This window comes from Juglans regia, chromosome 4 (assembly GCF_001411555.2).
Source record: "Juglans regia cultivar Chandler chromosome 4, Walnut 2.0, whole genome shotgun sequence".
In the NCBI taxonomy this organism is placed as follows: Eukaryota; Viridiplantae; Streptophyta; class Magnoliopsida; order Fagales; family Juglandaceae; genus Juglans; species Juglans regia.
This window is the reverse complement of record NC_049904.1, coordinates 27,418,998-27,441,167: the sequence shown is the minus strand read 5'-3', so window position 1 is coordinate 27,441,167 and position 22,170 is coordinate 27,418,998. Positions and strand designations below refer to the sequence as shown.

The window sequence follows — 22,170 nt, the reverse complement described above, 5'->3', positions numbered from 1 at the left end:
ATCTACACCATATGTTTGTGTATACCCTTTTGCCACAAGTCTCGCCTTGTACCTCTCTATAGAACCATCAGCTTTGTGTTTGATAGAGAACACCCACTTGCATCCAACTGTTTTCTTTCCTCTTGGTAACGGTACTAGGCTCCATGTTTTATTTTTTATCAAGGCTTCCATTTCATCTTTGATGGCTTGAGTCCACTTCGGGTCTTCCATGGCTTCCTCCACCCTTGTTGGAACATGCTGGGTAGAAATGTCATGCATGAAAGTCTTGAGAGGTTCGGTCAGCCCCTTTGTGGACACATAGTTTGCAATGGGGTATAATGATCTTCTCTCTTCAATATCTGGTGAGTAACGGCTTGGTGGTTTGCCACGATTGTGCCTGTGAGGTAATACATAACCAGCAGTAGATTATATAACATTGTTGTTCAAAGAGTTTACCTCATGATCATTCTCAGGAGTTGGGTCTTCGGGTACTACAGAGGGGGAAGAAACTGCGCCTTCATGACTTATTGCCTTGTGATTAACATCTTGATGATTAACTGTTTGATGCTCAGGAGCTTGAGAAACATCTTCTGATTGTATCGGCTCAACACCTTCTGATTGCATCGGCTGCTCATGTGCTTCAGACAAGCCTGGCCAATCTAGTTCCACCCATTTTGACTCTTCCTTTCCAGTCTCCCCCTGAAGAGGAGAAGCGGGTGGGAAGAAAGTTTCGGTTTCCATGAAGGTGACATCCATGGAGATATAGGTGCGATGAGAAGTGGGGTCATAGCATCTATAGCCTTTTTGGTGAAATGCATACCCCAAAAATAAGCACCGACGAGCACAAGGATCCAGTTTTGTCCACTGGTTCTTATGTAGATGGACGTAAGCAACGCACCCAAACACACGTGGTGGAATCATCAAGACTGTGGGCAGCGGAGTATGTGTCGCAAGAGCTTGTAATGGTGTTTGAAAACCCAACACTTTAGAGGGCATTCGGTTCAGAAGATGCACAGAAGTGGTAACAGCATCCGCCCAATACCGAGAAGGAGCATGAGCACCAATTAAGAGAGCTCGGGCAGTCTCAAGAACGTGTCGATTTTTTCGTTCAGCGATACCGTTTTGCTGAGGGGTTTGGGGGCATGAGGTTTCATGAAGAATGCCATGATGTTTGAAATAATCCCGAAAGTAGTGATTAACGTATTCACCACCATTGTCTGATCGAAACACTTGAACCTTAGCAGAAAATTGGGTGTTGATCATAGCATGGAATGACTTAAATACTCCAAAAACTTCATTTTTATGTTTTAGCAAATAAAGCCAAGTTATGCGGGTACAATCATCCACAAACAGCACAAACCATTTGTATCCAAACACAGTAGTAATCGGTGAAGGACCCCACACGTCGGAATGTATCAAGGTGAAAGGAGTATCCTTTTTATTCATACGCAAGGGATAAGAAACTCTATGACTTTTTGCTAAAATGCAAGTTTCACATTGAAAATCAAAATGTTTCAACTTAGAAAACAAATCAGGGAACAAGTGTTTCATGTAGGTGAAGGACGGGTGTCCTAACTGACGGTGCCAAAGCCAAATCTCATTCTCTTCGACACCAACAGCATGTTGCATGTGATGAGCTCTGCCCACGCTAAAGTCTTCCATATAATAGAGCCCCCCTCTCTTAGTACCACGCCCAATGATCTCCTTGGTGAGAATGTCCTGGAGAAGACAGAAGGCAGGGTATATAAGCACAATACAGTTAAGATCAGACGTTACTTGGCTTACGGAGAGAAGCTTATGAGATAGTGAAGGAACAAGTAATGTATTCGGTAACTGCAGAGTAGGGGTTAAATTCACAGTGCCCGCACTAGTAACAGGGGAAATAATGCCATTTGCATTAGCGATATTGGTACGCCTTGGTAAGGAAGTCTGTGTAAAATCCTTAGCATCAAATGTCATGTGGTCCGTGGCGCCAGAGTCCAGCAGCCATCTGCCACATTCAGCATTACCAAGTGAACTAAAACAAGCACAGCCAAGGTTACCTGAATTCGGAGAAGAAGGAAGGTCCGAACCGTGAGCAACTGCTAGTGTAAACGATAAGTGAGGTTCTGCATGAGCCACTGCTGCAGTACCACGATCCTCGTCGTTGCGAGCTGGGTCACGACGTTTCTTAGCCTGGAAATCATTCCACCAATCAGGATACTCGTGCAACTTAAAGCAAGTTTCACGTGTATGCCTCTGATTTCCACAGTGAGTGCATTTCAAGCCGTCAGACGACGCACGAGGTTTCTGCTTCCCATTGGCAGCCCCAAGTCTCAGTCCTTTGGTGGCAAGAGCAGCACTGGGAACACTATCTGCGTTTCCAGTGATCATAACAGTCTGCCGGATTGATTCGCGGCGAACTTGAGCATAGGCTTGCTCCACGGTAGTGAATGGACGAAGTTGCAGTACATCACCCCGAATCTTGTCCAGTCGGTCGTCAAGGCCATCCAAGAAAACATACACCCTGTCTTCTTGAAGAATAGTATTGTACAGATGAATATCAACTGCACACTCCATTGGATTAGGACGCCGGAAATCAATCTCACGCCATAACCCCTGAAGGTCATTGTAGTATTGTTCCAAGGAGCCTCCAGCTTGTTTAAGTTGCATCACACGACGTCTAAGGTCATAGACCTGAGACGTATCACTACCATCAAAATAAGTGGTTGCAATGGAATCCCATACCATTTTTGCCGTAGGAAACCAAATGAAATTCCCTATCAATGAGGAATGCATTGAGTTAATTAGCCAGCCTTTGACAATTGCGTTATCTGTACGCCATTTGCGAAAGGAGGAATCCGTTGACGATGGTTGTGGAAAATCACCATTGATATATCCCAACTTGTCTTTGCTCGAGATGTACATCTCGACAACTTGGGACCAGAGGGCATAGTTGGTGCCATCCAACTTAATGCCAATCGGAGCAGCAGGAGGATGGGTAGAAAGGGTCGGTGTTTGGACTCGACTAAGAGCTTCAGTGATTTTTGAGGTGAATTCGGTAAACATGGACTGGTGCTCTGTATCAGAATCCGACGACATGGTTGGCGAGGTAAGGTAAGGGACAGCTCGTATTAAGGTTTTCTGGAGGAAGACGGTCCAGGATTTTGAATCTCTGATACCATGTCAAAAATCTTTTCTCATTCATTCATATTCAATTACAATCGGTTGTTACAATATATACACCAGAGTAAATCTTCTATTTTTGGCTATACAGAAAAATTGCCATAATCATGTTCTCGTGTGGATGGAAAGAATTTCTTTCCATTCCACTTCCTATAATTCCTCCTATTCTATCCATACGTTACAACTCACGCCAACAAATTTGCTATAGATCAGTAACTGTACACCCCAGGGAATTTTTATTTTTCTTTTCTCCTTAGAGAAAGGCTCGTTTTGAGCTTTCATTCGAATCATTCTCTTTCTCTTTCAATTTCAAACTCTATTTTCAGACGTATAATATGACGAATGCGACACCAACATCAAGAACCCGTCTCCAGTAATGAAGATTCAGAGCTCAAAAAAATCTAACCAAAAAATCATTAAATAAGGGGAAAAAATATGTACAAGTATACGACTTTCTCTTCCTCCTTGGACGCCAGGAAAAGCCTAAACTGGGGGTTTTGTCCAAACCCAAGAACGATCTCGTAGAAAGACAGGAAAAAAAAGAGAACTTTCTTCTAACCCTCTATCTTTCCCTTAGCTGTTTTAGGAATCGCTGTAGTCTCTCCAACAGATGAGTATGGTGATGCAGCGCCTCATGATGTAGAACCTAGCCCTCTGCTCCTTCACAATCCTAGCACACTTTCTTATAAAAGGGGAGGGTAGGAGAGGAGTGTTCGGGAGCCGGTTTTGTTTTGGTCAGTGAATCCGGTCTATGACACTTAGAGCATTACCAATGGTTTATGCATCTTCATCATATTCATCTTTATATTTGCATAATATCTCTCTAAATTGATCTATATTAGATTATACATCCTTAAAATTTTGCATAGCCTATGAATAAGAAACATTATTCACTCTCCAAATATTATTTTACTATTTTTTTCTCTCATACCCATTAAAATCAACTTTGTGGAATTTATATTAAGTTGATTTTGATATATGAAATTTATACTAAGTTGATGATACAAAGTGTTTTTTAGTACATATTAATATTTATTGATAAAATTGGTCATTTTGATATATGAAATTAGTAATATTTAGATATATAGAATTTGTATTTTTGAGCACATGATGCTAATTGTAAAATATATAAAAATAATAATGTTAAGAAAAAATAAAAATATTTTATTTTTATGTAGTTCAAATATGCATAATTCAATGTAAGAGTTTTTATTGATATACAAAATCAATCTTCAAAAGATGTGACTTTGAATATGTATATAAAGAAACCAATGCTAGTGCTCTAGTGTGGGGTGTAAAATGGGAAAACCGGCTAATAAGAAGAATTTTCCTTATATACTATAACTAAATTCTAGTTGTGGCAATGTATTGATTACTGGGAATTTGACACAAACATGGTAGGAAATAAGCATATTTAGATTTGATAGGTCAAAACAAGTTGACCCAATAAGACAATTAATAAACATGTCAATTGTGGGTCAACCCGTGAAACTCTAACCTGTATAACACGAATAAATTCTATTTTCATATTTTATAAATATTTAGATTTATATGTCTTAATATGTAATTTCATTTTATGAAAATATTGATTTTCTTATATGTTATTTGTTTCGATATTGATAATAAAATATTTTATCATGAACTCGGTTGTAATTGTGAATGATTTATATAGTTATCTTTATATAAAATTATTATTATATTATTTATGAAATTATATTAATTGAGTTAAGAAATAAATATATGGATCAACTCAACCCATTTATATAAAACGGGTTAAATGAGTTGAAGCAGTTAAATGGGTCATGTTCAAGTTAATCCAATAAAAGTTAATTACTAATTAATAGGTTAAGCGAGTTAGATTGGATCACCTGTTATTTATATGGATCATGTTAAAATTTTAGGATTTGACCCATTTAATTAAACAGGTTATATCAAGTTAAAAAAGTTAACTTTTGTCACATTTTTTAATTAATTGAATGGTTAGGTTTTTTATAATTCATATCAGCTAAAAAAGCAATAAGTTTAAATCATATAGGTCTGAAAAAATAAAAAAATAAAAAACTATAACTAAAATATGAAAGGAAGTTCATGGGTGGTTGCATCAACCCTTTATGAATATGGTGTGAACTTATCACTTGTTTCAAAAATTTAAGATAATAAGAACTGACAAATTAAGTGATCACAACATGTTCAATATTTAATTAAATGAAGTGAAGTGTAGAGTCAGGACTCAAACTCATAATCTTTGCTCTAACACTATATGAAATCATTAATTGTTCTAAAAGATTAAGATAAAAGAAAATGAAAAATTTAATCTATTATATTTGTATCAACAAGAACACAATCATCTCACAGGGGAAGAGATCCCTCCCCTTTCCAAGATGATTGTGAGCCATCCTTGCTAGCTAGGTGGAGGACGATCATTTCTCCTTTTATATGGTGGCCATGAGCAACGAGGGTAGAGCATCCCTCCTATCTATGGAATGGTTTACAACTATGGACAAGTATGACTGTTCACCCAGGTTTCGTTCTAGGTACCCAGGTATACCTGGGCTGGAACTCGAGTTTAAAATTCAATCTGAAACTCAGATCAACCTAGGTTGGAGCCCGAACAAAACTGAGTTTCTGGTTGTACTTTTTTTTTTTTTTAACAAAAGCTTATATGTTATTAATTTTTCTTTTCATGAAAAAAATAAATGTTGAAAGTCTTATCTAAAAGCCTAAATTTTATTTCAATTTTTTCAAGAAAAATTTTGTAGAAAAGCATAATTTCTTTTATATAAAAGTCTATATTTTATTAAAGGTTTTTCAAGAGGTCATGTTGAAAACCATAATACTAATGCATTGAACATTGCCTATAATAATAAAAATATATTAAAATAGAAAATTAAATTTTATGTAAAAAATAAATAAAATTAGAAACAACTAATTACCTTTTTTAACTAAATGCATGTAAAACAAAAAAAAATTCAATATTGTTTTTTACTTAAGGTTGAAGTTTTTTTTTTTTTTAAATAAACCTGGAACCTAGGTTTCATACTCAGCTCGAATCAGATAAATCTAGGTTTTGAAATGTAGATTTTGAAAATCATAACCGAAATTTGGTTATCTGGGTTCTGGACTGGCCCGGATGAATAGTCTTATGGACAAATCCAAAGGAGGATTAGTGCAAGCCTGGCCACAACAATTTTGAAGAAAAGAGAAAGGATTCATAGAGGGGGAAAGGGTTCCCCTAATTTCATTATGTGGGGATCATGAATCTTCCTTGGTGCCATTCTAGCTAATGTTTTGAATATGTTTCATGGAGTACTACTCCAAGAAATGAGATCAATAATATTAGAAAGTTAAAGCCCTCGATTATAAATAAGTAGAGTCTAGGGACATCTAAGAGAATTTTTTTTTTCTTTAAGAAACACTCTTATAAGGAGAAGACACTATAAATAAAAATGAATATTTATGATAAGTTATTTACGATAAAAATGAACTCAATTTAGTAAGAAATTATCATTTTCATAACAAATATTGGCAATTCTTCTTTCTTATGCAGCATTAATTCATGAATTCTTACATTTTTAAAATTTTCAATTTTTAACTTTAATAAACTTTAAAATATTTGCAATTTGATACCCGTTAATTTAATTTATCGTTGTAAAATTAACGGTAGATCATGTACTACTTACATCAATCTGGATGACTAATGACATACAAATGCTATGTATCAATCAAATCACACCATTAATCTTTCTAAGGATAAAAAATGAGACCTCATAATTTCTAATGGTTCCAATTGATTGCTTTTTATTTTTTTTTTAATAAAAAAGGGTACCTCATAATTTTATTAAAATTTAAATTATGAATCGAAGTCACACATATTGCCTTTTTTCGTCATGGCGTGCCCAAGCCCTGATTATATTTCTCTGTTTTCCGATCAAATGTGGATTTAACATCCTAATTTTACTCTTTTTTTTTCCCTCATTTCCTCTAAAAGCCTGCATGCATGTTTCTTTCTGTAACATTTGAACTACTCAAAAGTATTCGATAACTAATTATACATACTTCCATTACAATATGCAATTTCTGACAGTAGCAGTACTCTTCTTTCAACAGGTTTTGATCAGAGAAGAACATGAGATGTGTAATCACTTGCTATTAGACAAGAATATTCTTTGTACATAACAGTTATCATCAGTGTCTACAATCAATGGCTTTAATTTGAGGTCTTTGTACTGTTGACTGCAACACTTGACCTAGTTGCAGTCCTCCTTAGTTCAATAGCGAAACCCAGAATGGGGCACTTTTCACCGAAAAGTGTATTGCTATTGAGTGCGGTGAGCAGCGTCTGTAAGGAATTGAAAAGCAAGAATAAAGCACTGATGTAGCCCCCGCAAGATGGGGAGTAGAGATTAACTACTCCCATCTTGGACAAGTGCAGAAGGACATGGGCAAGCAATGTTTATGTGAAGACGTCTGCCAATTGAGCTTGTGAGGGAAAATGAGAGGTGATGATACTGCCTTCTTGAATCTTGTCTCGGATCAGATGACAATCCAATTCTATGTGCTTTGTTCTTTCGTGAAATATGGGATTAGCGGCGATGTGTAAAGCCACTTGATTGTCACAATAAAGCAAGGCACCTTGTGGATGTGAGACCTGCAAATCAATTAGTAAAAATTTGATCTAAGTAAGTTCAGAACATGTGGATGCCATGGAACGATACTCAGCTTCAACTAAGGAGCAAGAGACCACTGTTTGTTTATTTGTTTTCCAAGAAACAAGAAAGTGTCCAAGAAAAGTACAATAACCTGTGACGGATCTATGTGTGTTGGGGCATGAGGTCCAATCTGAATCATAATAGGCTTTAAGTTGTAACTAAGATGTGGAGGGCAGCAATATTCGCTAACCAGGAGCTGTTTTGAGATATCGAAAAAGCTTGTGAGCTGTGGACAGGTATACAAATGTAGGGTGATCCATAAATTGGCTCAAAAGCTGGACAGTGAAACTTATATCAGGTCTTGTGATCGTGAGATACAACAAACGTCCAACAAGTCTTCGATATAGGCTTGGATCTGAAAGAGGCTACCCAGAATCTTTACTCAACTTAAAGTTTTGTTCAAGGGGAAGTTTGAGTGGCTTACATCCAAGAGAACCCAAATCTGAAAGTATGTCCAATGCATACTTTCGTTGACATAAATGTATTCCTTTAGAGGATCTTGTAACCTCTAAACTGAGAAAGTAACGCAAGCAACCAAGATCTTTTATCTTAAACTTAGTGTGCAGAAAGTTTTTGAGAGAAGTAATGGAATGTGTACAGTTTCCAGCAACAATAATGTCGTCAACATACACTAATAATGCAGTAAAAGAGGTACCCAAAAACAATAAGAGAAGAAGAGAACTTTGAATGCCATTACCTCGAAGCTTGTTTAAGGTCATAAAGGCTCTTAACTAGTTTGCACACTTGTTGAGGTTCACCTTTAGTGTAACCCGGAGGTTTTCTCATGTAAATCTTCTCGTCTAAACCATCATGAAAAAATGCGTTATGTACATCAAATTGATGTAAGGACCAGCCTTGGATTGCTGCCACAGAAAGTAGGACCCAGACAGTGATTAATTTGGCAACAGGAGATAAAGTTTATGTGTAATCTATGCCTTCTTGTTGCGTAAAACCTTTGGCAACAAGTCTGGTTTTTAGCCTCTCAATTGATCCATCGAGTTGAATTTAATTTTGTGTATGTACTTGCAATCAATTGTTTGTTTCCCAGGAAGTAAATCAGTGAGAATCCAAGTGTGGTTTTGTTCTAAGGCATTTAATTCACTTTCCATAACCTGGCACCAGCCAACGTGTTTTAGTGTTTGTTTGTAAGTGGCTGGTTCAGAAACAGTAGAAATGGAGGTTGAAAAAAGCACTAAAAGAATGACTAAATTTCTTATAAGAGAGATATTGAGTTAAATGATGAGATGTACCATTTTTGTCTGTACATGAATTGGACAGTGATTAAGCTGGGTCGTGGAGGGAGGCCTGCTTGCAGTGAAAATCTTGCAAGTAGTAAGGTGCTCTCCTTTGTCTAGTTGACCTGCGAAGAGGAGGGGTGGATGTGGAACCAAAAGTTGGAGGGGTAGGAAGATGAGGTTGTGAAATGGATGAGGAAGGGAGATCATGATCTGGATGTGGTGTGGGGTCAAAAACATTGTAATCTGCATGTGGTGTAGGGTCAAGTGAAGCTGGAAAATCGAGAATGTCAGGTAAGGGCTTGGGAAAAACCAAATGTGAAGGGTTAGTGTGATAGAAGTGAGTGAAGGCATTGAATGGAAAGGAAAAATAAATTCATGAAACACAACATCCATAGAGATAAAAGTAGTTTTGGTTTCAAGATCAAGAAGTTTGTAACCTTTAATACCAAATGGATACCCAAGAAAAATACATATGCGACCAGGAGGATTAAACTTTTTCCTACCATAGGAAATGGTAGAAGCAAAACATAGGGATCCAAAAAATTTCATATGAGCATAAGTTGGTGGAGAGTTAAATAAAAGCTTATATGGTGTTTTGTTTTGAAGAAATAGGCTAGGTGTTCTATTTATCAAATAAGTGGTTGTTAAAACACAATCAGTCCAATATTCAAGTTGAAGATGAAATTTCAAAGCACGAGCCACATTTAACAAGTGTTGATGTTTTCTTTCTACAATCTCATTTTGTTGGGGGGTGGCAACACAACTTTTCTGGTGAATGATTCCCTTGTTATTAAAAAATTCAGTCATTTGAAATTCACCCCCATTCTCACTTTTAAAATTTTAATTTTAAGATTAAATTGAGTTTGAAAAAATTTGTAGAAAGTCTCAATGCATTTTCTAGTTCCAGACTTATTTTGAAGAAGGTAAAACCATGTGCATCGAGTATAGTCATCCACTATAGTTAAAAAATATTTAGATATATCATATGCAGTTTATGAACAAGGGCCCCATAAATCGCAATGTATTATTTCAAAAGAATGAGATGTTTTATGTTGGCTAGTTGGAAAAGGAAGACGATGCATTTTAGCCATTGGACAAATATAACAAGGTTTACTATTGATAGAAGAGGTACTGTTCTTTACAATAGGATTAACAATCAGACTAAGACAAGGGAAAGATAGATGGCCTAGGCGACAATGCCAAAGGTCAGGGACATTAATATTATTCAAAACAGATGTTGAAACAGTAAAGATAGTGTTGGAAAGCTATGAAAGTGTGGTGACTAGACTTGAATGAGAGACTTCATTTAGTAGCAAGTGGTAGAGGTCATCCCTCACTTCACCTTTCCCAATCGTTGTCCAAGTGAGAAGGTCCTGAATAAAACAAAGATCAGGAAAAGAATGAGGCAGCAAGTGAGAGAAGTGACAAGTTTCTTAGCTGAGAGAAGATTAAAAGTGAATGAAGGGATGCATAAAACCACGGTGAGGCAAATGGATCCTGTGAGCTGAACATTTCCAATATGTGAGATAAGAACTTCAGTGCCATTTGGTAATTTGATAGATTGGGAAACAAGTGATGTGGCAGAAGTGAGCAATGAGGGGTAGCAGACCATGTGGTCTGTTGCACCCGTGTCTATTATCCAAGGAAAAGTGTTGGATGTTAGTGTATTGTGTGTGTATTTGGATGAGGAAAGAGATATACCAAAGAAGTTGGAATGGGAAGGTAACTTGGACTAAATCTGGTTAGCCAAATGCTGAGCAGCAATGGGAGACTCCTTGGGCTGAAGCAAGGCCATTAGTTGCTGACATTGTGCCTTAGTTAAACCCACTTTGTCATCATTGGTTTCCTCATGTTGGGAGAAGTTGGATATGGAGGATTGGGTGGCAAAAACTGCATTATTGGTGGGTTTGTTGAAAAGTTTATGGCCCAGTGGGTAGCCATGCAATTTGTAGCATTTTTTTTATGTATGTCCTGACAAATGGCAGTGAGAACACAGAGGGGGTTCGCCATTGCCAGCTTTAATGCAAGTATCAAGTGCATGGCCTGTAATTTTATAGTGAGTGCAAAATGATATTTCTTTCTTTTGGTTAGGTCATGGTTGGGATGGGAATTTTTGTGGAAAAAAAGGCTTCTTAATGGCTAGGGCCATTGAGCCAGTTGATGTAGCATGGTGAGTAAGTTGTTGATGTCGTTCTTGTTGTTGTATCAGTGAAAAAACCTTAGTAACATGGGGTATGGGGTCTAAAAGCATGATTTGATCACACATTAGAATAACAATCTTGCAAACCCATTAAGAACTGGAAAACACAGTCACGTTGATAACGATCTAAAAGAGTAGACATAGTTCCACAATTGCAAACAGGAATAGGATCATAATTGGAAAGCTCATCCCACAATGTTTTGAACTTACCATAGTAAACACTTACAGATTCATGTTCTTTGAGGAGACCGGCAAGAGTTTTCTTAAGTTGAAAGATGTGTGGCCCATTCTGTTGAGAGAAGTGATCCTAGAGGTCAAGCCATATATCTCGTGCATCATCAACAAACACAACACTTGATTTAATTGAAAAGCTGATCAAATTTTGGATCCAGGAAACGACCATGTCGTTGCAGCGCTCCCAAAGTTCAAGCAAGGGGTCATCGGGTCGTTGGATATCAACGGTGATGAAACCCACCTTATTTTTGGCACGCAAGACACGATGCATGGCGCGCAACCAGGTGGATTAGTTGTCGGTGGTAAGCAAGTCAGTGACGAGAATGACGGTTGGGTTATCGCCGTTGTCAAGGCGAAAGGGGTTGCTGGGGTCACTGAGGTTCAAAACACGAGCCATATTGTTGGCACGAAAGGTGTTTGGGATTAGGTTTGAGTGAACTAAGGGAGAATCAGAGTGGTGGGAGAGAGTATCGGAGGAGTGTTTAGGTGAGTGGTCTATGGAGGTTTGCTCTCAGGCAACTGATACCATGTAAGGAATTGAAAAGCAGGAATAAAACACTGATGTGCAAAGAGCAGTGTGCAAGGCAAGGGCTGAAAGTTTAGTAATCTGTTATTGCTCTACGAAAATGAGTGTACAGCAAGTCTTCATATACACGGTTTTCTCTAACAACCTAACAAAATATTCTACACCTAAAAATAGAATCCAGCTAACTATTCTAAATATATTTACAAAGAATGAAAATAAAAATAGCCTTAATAGAAAATTCTCGATCAGGAACTTCATCAGTAGGAAATTCTCAGGCAGAGCTAGCAATAAGGAAAATTTTGTGGGTCCATTCCTTCACATGAGAGTATTTACGGTCTAAATCAACCAAGGCCCGACGGGCTCTAAAACTGTAGAGATTCCCCTCCAAATGCCTAAACCCACGAAGGGACAAAAACTCATGGGCTGTTAGGTTTGGATACTCATTGCCCATGGGTTCCAGCACCCATTGTCACAAAACGCAGCATGCCATCAAGATCCTCTAGGCATTGGGCACCAATTGAGCCAGAGCAAGCCCTAAGACGTCTAACACGTCGCGAATGGGGCGCACAAAAGGCAGTCGAAGCCCCATGGTAAACATAGCAAAATAAAGGGCAATAGACACAACCAAAGACTTTTGGGAATTGGTCCGGAGAAGAAGTTTTCAACAAAGTCTACAAAGATGAGCTTGGAACAATTTGAAAGATAGGATGGGATATGAACACTGAGTTTGTTGATACCAAGTGTGATTATTTCAAGATTAGGGCAAGATTGCCCCGAATCTAGTGATGAAAGATAACCAGATAGGGGATTTTCCCCGAAGGAGATAAGTTTTAAAGAAGAAAGGTTGAAGACTTTTTGAGGTACTGCCCCTTTGAAGTTATTCCCTCCCAAAGCCAAAAGAGTTAACTTCGGAAGTTGCCACATATATAATTATATGTGAAATTTTTATATAAAATATATATAATTATATATCATATATGAAATAATTTCATATTATAATTTATAAATTATAACATAAAATGTTAATCTTAAATATGAACATTTGTAATTTGTTTGATTATATGTTATTAATATAATTATATATAAGATAATGTTATTATAATTTATAAAATAAAAGTTTAATAAGATGAAAATTTAATTGATCATATGCTTTAAACATAAAAAATATATATATTAAATTATATTATATATAGTCTAATATATTATATAGCTATACTAATATATAAGTTTATGACTAATACTAATACTATTATATAGTCTAATATATTATATAGCTATACTAATATATAAGTTTATAACTAATACTAATGTTTTTACTAAAACATATTTTTTTTAAACAGATTTTTTTAGTAGTGCAGATTTTGTAATATGAACAGATCTTTAGAACAGATTTTTTGAAGCAGTTTTTTTTTATTAACAGATTTTTATTTTTTAATGACAAACTTACATTTTAAAAAACCGGTAAACTGGACCGGATCGGACCGGAAACAGGTAAAACTGGAGATACAGGTTTAGGAGGGTAATCGGTGCGTAATCGGTTTTGAAAAATACAAAATCGATACATACCAATTCGGTCCTAAATTTTGTCCAAAACCGGACTGGACCGGACTGGTTACACCCCTAGTTGTTGTAAGGTGAAGGCCGGTGGCAGCTTGATCATGGGCTTTGGTATTTTGAACTTGGGCTTTTAGAGATGAAGATTGGGCTTTATGTGTACTGTCTAATAGCGTCAAGCCCAGGAAGACCAAAACAGAGAGAGCTAATAAGACAAGCATTAGTCCTAGTGCTATGCGGCCTTTCACTTCTTTTGCGTGCTCCACAGAGGCTAGAGCAAGAAAAGTCAGGGAGAATGAATAAGCCCACCATGCAACGTTGAACCTCCTCAGGGATTTCTTGAAAAGGGCTGGCCTGCAAGCCTGTACACGAACAAATGAGAGGTCAGTTCCTGTATCTGCCAGTGATTTTAAGTCATATCCAAGAATGATGAAATTATAATGATTGAAAGGATGATAGATAGTATTTTTCATTGTTAATTTATGAAAAAAGATTGAACTTACCAAAGACATGAAGAGGAATAGAGAGAGAAAGAAGAGTACAGCGTAACAAAGAGTACAAAATAATGTGCCATGCCTAATGAGAACATGAAAATCGCACTCTCTTTCCATCCCATCTGTGCGGCTTCTCGGGCACCTACGTACCAAGTTTCCCAACACCGAGAACTGGCTTGTTGGATTTGCCAACTTTGACAGAAACCGCTTCTCAGTCGTGAGCCACTGTCCGTATATCTTTGCATCGAGCACGATGACAGGATCTGAGAAAACAAACAAAGAACTTGGTAGCTAGCATTCTCAAGACTGATTAGTGGCGATGATTGAAGCATGAGAAGCCATAAAATCCAAGGAGCATAAAAGAAGTTCACTCCTATGTGGTGCAAGAAGTAAGAACTCTGCCTTCACCATGGGAAAGTGAAAGAAGCTTCTCAGAATGTTTAGTGGAGTGAGAGTTAGCAGAGCTAGAAGCGCGAGACACCATATTAAAAGAAAAACTGTTGAAGGCAGCATGTGGAATACATGCAGGGGTGCTTGTTGAGGGTCACTTGCAGAGTCACTTAACATCTTCCATAGTAAAGCTTGGCACCAAGAGAGAGGCTTATTCTGTAGTAGCCTGCATGCAGCCTGGTCAAGAGGGATGGTTGGGAGGGCTTGGCAACAATATCATTAATGGGGTGGTCATGACTATGAGCTGATTCTTGGCTGGTAACGATGGAAGCAATTTGGTTAATTAATTAGGGATGTTTTCAAGAGACTGAATGCAATTTGGTTAGATGACAGTGTGAAGTGATTATCTACCCAGTGGTCTTCATTTCTAGCATCATCTATGTGCCATCTGAAGAGGAGGAGCAAGCTCCTTTTAGCGCTTGATTCATCATGGTTTGTTAAGAGCTTTGATCCGATTGAGTCCCCATTCCCAAGCACTGAATAAATCGACATCTACCAATTAAACACGGTTTAACCACCAATTACTCACTTAATGAACTCAGACTTGCCACCACATGACAAAAAGCATGCACATTTGAAGAGCCAAATTAATTACCTGCTGATGTTGGGACCAAAATGTCAAGCTGTAGCCCAAGGCTACCTTTTATTCCTTAGAAATTGTGCGCTTCCGTATTGGTTTCTACAATTTATTCACACACTTCCGCAGACATAAGTGAGAACTTTCCATCGCCTACACACCATTGATCTGCTAATGACATTTCCAAGATGATTTGTAAACCTAGTTTGTGTGCGCTACACAAAATCTTAGCATGAAGCGTGATCGTTAACCTCGACCGACCCAGGCTTGAATGAAATGGGGTCGCTGTTCCAGCGTAAGAGGCAAGTTACTGCTGAGAGGCAAGAAACCAAAACTTAGTAGCAATATTCTACACAAGCACGGGGAATCTATCTGAGGGGCATTTTGAATTAGTCCGGACCAGCAAAATAAGAGAAGAAACTCCATAGCCCTCATTTTGCACATTTGTTTTTCTTATTTTCATTACACATTAGTAAAATATTCAAATACACGGAACAAATATACACAAGCAGCTTAACTTCCACCATTTTTCACTTTGTCAAGTGTATGAAGGTACATATTGAACAGGAATAGATAAAGATGATGGAATGGAGTAGCTTCTTTATGCTGCCTCTGCAAATCCAACTCTCAGCTTGCCGGAATCAAAGACGGTATGGTAGCGCCCCATGAAGACATCACCCAGGATCCTGCATTGCACAATTGCCCTTTATAGTGAGAATCATCAAACCAGAAGTATCACCATGAGGCATGAGCAGATGCTCGAGTATGGAATGTCGACAATAGATTTAAAAGGGAAAAAAGTGGAGTTGGACATAAATGGAAATATACCAGAGAGGCCCACGAGGAGGGGGCACATCCAAAGCAATAAAGCCGCTGATGCACTGAGCAGCAGGACCCTCGCCCACCTTGAGTATATACTGAAAAGTGAAGACAGCATCCACAAAAGTTGATATCAGAACGATGACATTCTAGTACTCATATATTCATGAAATGTTTTCTACTGCTACATTTGCCAACACACGGATGGATGAAGTGTATGGGTCAAATCCAAGCTGAATTTGAATGCTACAAAATGCATGATCGCAGTTGCTTAGAAAAAAAAAATGCCTGGTATCAATTGGCATCTTATCGCCTATCGGGACAATTAATACAAAGCAAAATATAAACAAAAACATGACAGTGATTCAATCTTAAATAACACATACAACTATTTGTTTGCCTCTTGCTTGCCTGATTTTTGCTTCTGTTGCCTTTATCTGGTTTGAACTCTTAAAATAGAACTGCTAATAGGTTAAAAAACTAAGATGCCAACTAGTGACCATTTTTAAAGTTTTTGAACTCTTAGAATTGGTTAGTGTGTTTGCCAATCAAATTATTCGCTTAAACCACTCAAATATGACCAAAGATGGGAGTCTAAGAAAAATTAATACTATATTTTTACTAGATGGTATATCAATAACAAAATGACATCGCTTTGGACAAGTCCTCATGACAAACGTGTGGTTGAAAGCTAGTTACCCAAATGCAGCATTCTTTTAAGGCAAACAAATTATCTTGGCAATGATGGGATGAGCCAATCGAAAGCTAGGTTCAAAAGTCAATAAACCTATTCTGTGCTAGAAACATAATATCAAGGTCACAGATGCAAGACTGAAAAGTAGAAGAAGAAGAAGAACAATATCAACCATGCTATCGAGTAGAATGCCTCATATCATTGTTGAGATTTATCTTTATCAAACCATATGAATGGAAAACACTACCCGACCTACACAACCTAATTACAAAACCAATTCAGAATCCAACTAAATTGCAAGTTCAGGATAGGTTGGGATGACATCTTACCTCCTCAGGAGCAAGGTCGAAAATCTTTCCGCCAATTGTGAAGGAAACACCAGGCATGGAAGAAATATGTCCACAGTCCACAGCAGATTCTCCCATTGGGCTTGGCATCCGATCACAAAGCTGTGGAAGCATCAGACGTGTGTCAAGCAAGCATGAGCAGCAATGTCCTCATGATCTATTGAATGCAGTAGAATAGGCGTAATTCACCTCATTTACATAGTCCAATATTCGATCTTGTGTTTGATTCTGCTTTATCTGGTTTTGCATCCAAGCAACAGCCATCTCACAAGCAGGGCACATGGCATCACGAATTCCACTAGAAACTTTGCCGCTGCTCTCATCCACTACAGTCTCGATGCCCATACTGTGCAAAGACATTCACAAACCAACAGGTTCATCATCTAACAACCATGTCCAGGTAAGTATTATAAATAAATCAAAATGTGTATGAGTTTTACCCCAAACAAAATGAAAAAAAGAAACCAGGAATAACCATAAGCATCGCAAGAGAGTGACAAAAACACAAGAACTATGTGAAAAGAAAATCTTTTGTGCTCAACCTAGCGACAGCCAACATGAGTACCATCAAAAGTGCATGATGCAGCAGGTAACAGGCAATGGAATTAAAATTATCAATCGGGATAATTATAAAAGCATTGCAGAGAATGTTGAAAAGCCAAAAGATTATAAGAATATTGGTTTGACCTAACACCACGGGAACCATCAAAGAAGCACAAGCCAATCTGGGAGCAGATCTTCTTTGGGTTTGCCTGATATAGAAATATGAAGGCTGGAAATCAATTTAATAGTGGAATAACAGGAATATTCTGCAAAGAGGTACATAAATTTTATCTGATAGGGAAACATAAATCAGAACATAATAAAACACAAGTATTTACCTCGGCTAAAAGCAAATCAATAATGGTTTGTCCATACTGTTCGACAATTGCCTTGCATTGCTGACTAACAACTCCAGAGGCTCCAATTGCATGATTTATCATGGTAATCACAGTCTGCAAGAAAAACCACCATATATTTGAAGTAGAAGCATGTATAATAGAAGCCTTTAGGACAGCAAAACTGATGTTTTAAATGACAGGCACGTGAGGTCTATATAAAAAACGTTTCATTAATACAGGTTGGCAAAACAATGTATTAATCATAGCTTACTGAAGCATATCACAAGCATGATGCTGTATATATCAATCGTAGCTCACTTTTGATGGTTGTTACAATAGCAGGTTGGTGAAAGAATGCATGTACAAGAACATATTTATGGAATGTCTCAGTTGTTTCTTATTTTTCATTTCAATTTCGTTCCATCTTGAATTTAAAAGGTATTACCATCCCACACCAAAACAGGTTATAAAAAGGAAGAAGGTGGAGCTTTCAACTTTTGCCCCAACTAAAGTTCAGCCTGAAAATGACTTTGAAGAGCAGAAAATCAATAACTATACAACATACATGAGATGGATAAACGCTAAATCAAAGTTGCTTAAAGCATTATGAAGATGCATACCGTTGGACCTGCTAGCAGGGAAGTGCCAGAATCTGCAATGGCAGAACAACCTCCAGCACAATATCCTGCATGGCAGTATTATAAAGTTAGACCCACAAAATCAACAGATGCAATCATGTGATATTTAAGTTTTTCCTTGGTTTCTAAATATACTCTTCTCTTCCTCATTAAGAACTGTACTAGGTATCATGAATGAACATACCGGTTGGTTTATCATCTATTAGAACATCTCCCATGTCAAACTATCAAAAGGAAATGTTAGTGATCAAAAGGAGAAGATAATTAAGGGGAAAAAGAAAATTTTGAACATTTCATAAGATAAAAGCTTTTGGACAACCTACCTGCCAATAACCTTTCTGTTTCACAGGAACATATGTGTGCTCGCCCTTGTAATGATTTGGATCTACCCCACCAAAGACGATTTCACCCCCTTCTTCTTCCTCTGCATTACGGTTGAGCCAGAATGAAAATACTGGTTCTTGGACAAGACCTTGTTCAACCATGTTGTCCCTGTAAGGCAGGCATGTGCCTCATCATACAGGCAATATTCAGAAAAAGTTTTCAGCAGAAAACCAAACAAACTAAAGAGGGGCATGTATACCACACAGGAACAGCATTTCCAACGGCAATCTCTTGAAATCCGAGTCCTAGTATACCATCAAATTTTCCCACTAAAAATGTGAGACTAGGCTCTCTGGTTGCCTCAATAAAATCCTGAGGGGGATCAAAAGCATTTAGTACAAGTACAGTCTATCAAACCACTATCATACAAATTCATGCAGAGGGAAAAATGCTCAAGGGACCTGATTCATTATAACTCGGTCCCCAACTTTGACATTGTCACAGCTAAAGAAACCAGATATTGCACCAGTACCATATTGGATAGCAGCAGATGTCCCTGCAATATAGACAATACCAGGTATATCAGACAAGGAAACAAGATTGCAACTTCCACATTTAAAATTTTCCCAATACACACCTTGCAACTGTGTATCATGAAGTGACATTGCAACTAAGATCGCAGAAATACTGTTCCGCGTGTTTTAATATTAAATTAATGCTCATCAAGGTCACGGTTCTCCATCCCAACAAGAAAAAAAGCACCGCTTATAGTACTAAAATATCTGACAAAATAATGTTGGTACTACCTTATACGGTCACGAGAGAGAGAGAGAGAGAGAGCGAAAAAAAAAAAAGAACCTCACCAGACATCAGTGGACCAACCTCGATGTATGTCAACCTTCACATCACCCCCCATGGAACTCAATAAATACGAAAATAAAATAATGTAACTTGTATAATTCATAAATTAATTTTTTAATCAACACCCCCCCCACAAAAAAAAAAAAAACCAAACAAGAGAGAAAGAAACCTCACTAGATTCCACTGGACCAACCTCGATGTAATATCAACCTTCACATCACCCTTCCATGGAGTTATAGTAAAAAATAGAATAAATTAACTTAATTTGTACAGAGCTCAAATTATTTTAACCCAAAATGAGTGAGTCTAAGGTGCAGACGCAACAACTAACCATTCTTCCTGTAGGTACTCGATTCACTTGACTTGTACCTAGCATGAAAAAAACAAGCCACCTGCACCCAATTATGCAAAAACGTGAATAAAAATTTCGATACAGACAAAACGTTATATTTGACAATCAGCCACCGCTAAAATAGAAATAGAAGCTCACCGAGAAATAGCACTTAGCTGATGGCACCCAAAGATTAGCGCTGCCAGTGTCAAAAATTACAGTGAAATTTTGAGGGGGAGTACCAATGCCAATTTCACCATAGTACTGAGCATCCAAGTAGTTCTTTAACACAACAATGTCTGCGTCCTCAGAGTCACCGAGATTATGAGGGAAACGATACTTTCTAATAGAAGCTTTCAAAGATATTGCGTCCTTGGACTCGAGCTGTGAAGCAAGCCGATTGTTTTTGTCCAATTTCATCTTTTTCAGCCCAATTCTAACAAAGCCATTGTTGGAAGCAGAGGTGACCAGAGAAAACAACAAGGTCAAGAGGAACAGCGACAACAGGACTGCTTTCATGTTAGTTCCCATGTTCACCTATTGGTTCACAGTCAAAAACACTCAAGTTCAGGAAAACCCTTGACAAGCTGTGCACACACGCACGCATAAACATGAGGGTTAAAAACCTTTGACGATGCGTGGGTGGTTAAGAAAGAAAAAATATATATAAAAAGGTGTTTGGTTGCTAATAAATGGTAGTAGACAATTAGATGAGGCATTTAACCTGATACTGCCATAGTTAAAGGTCAGCAACATACTTTAGCTTCACATGCTAACATTTTAGCTTTGTCACAGGTCAGTTTTGGATTCTTGGAACGAGAATAGAAAAGAGATACTACAAATTCATTCTAAACTACATTTCTATCAATCCAGCAATATTCTGGGCAGCCAAACAAACGGACATGGGGAAAGATCAAGCATAATGCCTGTTTATTTAATGCTCGGAAAGTGTAGGGGCGAAAGTCATAAAAACATATCAAAAAAGAAAAAGGACATAATAAAATAAAATAAAGCCCGAAATATAGGTTAATTCAAAAATTTTTCATGAAACAACGGCGTTTGCATATGATACCGCTCAAGCAACAATGTAAAATAAAACTCAAATCTTCGTTTAACTTGATTTTCCGCCATTATCTCACCAACCAACCAGGCAGATAAGGAAAAGCGTCACAAATAAGCGCTACAGCTACAAGAACAACCACCTTCAACCACAAATGGTAAAACTAAATGCAAATTCTGCAAACACAAAATGAACACATCGATCAACACTAAATCAAAAACCGAAAACGTCGATTTTCACGCAAGAAACCTAAATCAAACAAACGGCAATCCAAATCCCCAAAAATAAAGAACACAATTAAGGGACAAAAAAGAGACATTAACAGATTAAAAGGAAGAAACCTACTCACAGAAAAGCAGAAGCGGAGGAGAGGGAAGTTGAGGAACAAAGCAAGACGAAGAGAGAATTTTAAATCTAGGGAGACTGGGAGAGAGCCGGTGGGTCTCCTATAGTCCCATCACTCTCTGAGGCTTTTTTCTGCAACGTTTAGAAGGATGCCGACCGTTAGAGCTTTTAATAGAGATGGAATTCTAACCGTGGATTTGGGCGTTTGAGCAATAGACCAAGAAAAGCAAAATCCTGTGCTTACATGTTTATAGTTACCAAATCTGCACTTGCGTGTTAAGGCCTTCGATCGTGGATAAAATGAAGTATGATGGAGATGCGTGAGATGAGGATGAGCTCGTCGGGACTTGGGCGGGAAAAACGACGCGGGATAGAGTGTTGGCGCTGTAAAGGAAGGCTCACGTGGCAACGAAGCATGCAGTTTCGTAAGCTTTGCACGCGACACTTCCTCACCATCTCTGCCTAGTCGTCGAAGCATGACGAGCAGAGTCTTGTCCAAACATGCATTGGACAATTTTTTTTTTTTTTTTAGACAAATTAAATTAATAAAAATTAAGGTAAAGAGGATTTGATACCCAACAAGCATCCAAATCAAATCAAAAAATAATAAACAAAGTAATTAAAAGATTATGGGATAAATATTATTTGTGAGTATTTGAAAAATTTGTAAAAAAAAAATAAATTATATTTATAAATAGATAAGAAAATAAGAAATTTATTCCCTATATCAACTTATAAATAAAA

The 22,170-nt window shown here is 37.6% G+C and overlaps 1 protein-coding gene and 1 pseudogene across 4 annotated transcripts; both read right to left on the bottom strand.

Moving 5' to 3' along the window:
* Positions 1–12,020: 12,020 nt before the first annotated feature.
* Positions 12,021–14,830, bottom strand: LOC109012568 (annotated as a pseudogene).
* Positions 14,831–15,534: 704 nt separating this feature from the next.
* On the bottom strand, positions 15,535–21,570 carry LOC109012563 (aspartic proteinase-like). 4 transcript variants are annotated; one of them, XM_018994267.2, is made up of 15 exons: positions 21,427–21,570; positions 21,161–21,257; positions 20,181–20,558; positions 20,022–20,082; positions 19,291–19,385; positions 19,089–19,201; positions 18,829–18,997; positions 18,690–18,729; positions 18,488–18,552; positions 17,868–17,981; positions 17,674–17,738; positions 17,176–17,332; positions 16,969–17,088; positions 15,955–16,043; positions 15,561–15,812 (listed from the first exon to the last, which is right to left on the bottom strand). In XM_018994267.2, the coding sequence occupies exons 3-15, from the start codon at positions 20,550–20,552 to the stop codon at positions 15,728–15,730; spliced, it is 1,545 nt and encodes a 514-aa protein (XP_018849812.1). In that variant the 5' UTR covers positions 20,553–20,558; positions 21,161–21,257; positions 21,427–21,570; the 3' UTR covers positions 15,561–15,727. The 4 variants fall into 4 exon arrangements, with proteins under 4 accessions (XP_018849811.1, XP_018849813.1, XP_018849812.1 ...); XM_035689591.1 differs by having other exon boundaries at positions 21,138–21,257; positions 21,431–21,570; XM_018994266.2 differs by lacking the exon at positions 21,161–21,257 and having other exon boundaries at positions 15,535–15,812.
* Positions 21,571–22,170: the final 600 nt, after the last annotated feature.

What these genes read in the sequence shown, in the direction of transcription:
- LOC109012563 (XM_035689591.1), bottom strand. An exon ending in ACCGAGTTATAATGAATCAG is followed by an intron (nt 19,202 to 19,290) that starts GTCCCTTGAGCA and finishes GATCCCCCTCAG; the next exon opens with GATTTTATTGAGGCAACCAG. An exon ending in TCGACCTTGCTCCTGAGGAG is followed by an intron (nt 16,044 to 16,968) that starts GTAAGATGTCAT and finishes TTCACTTTTCAG; the next exon opens with TATATACTCAAGGTGGGCGA.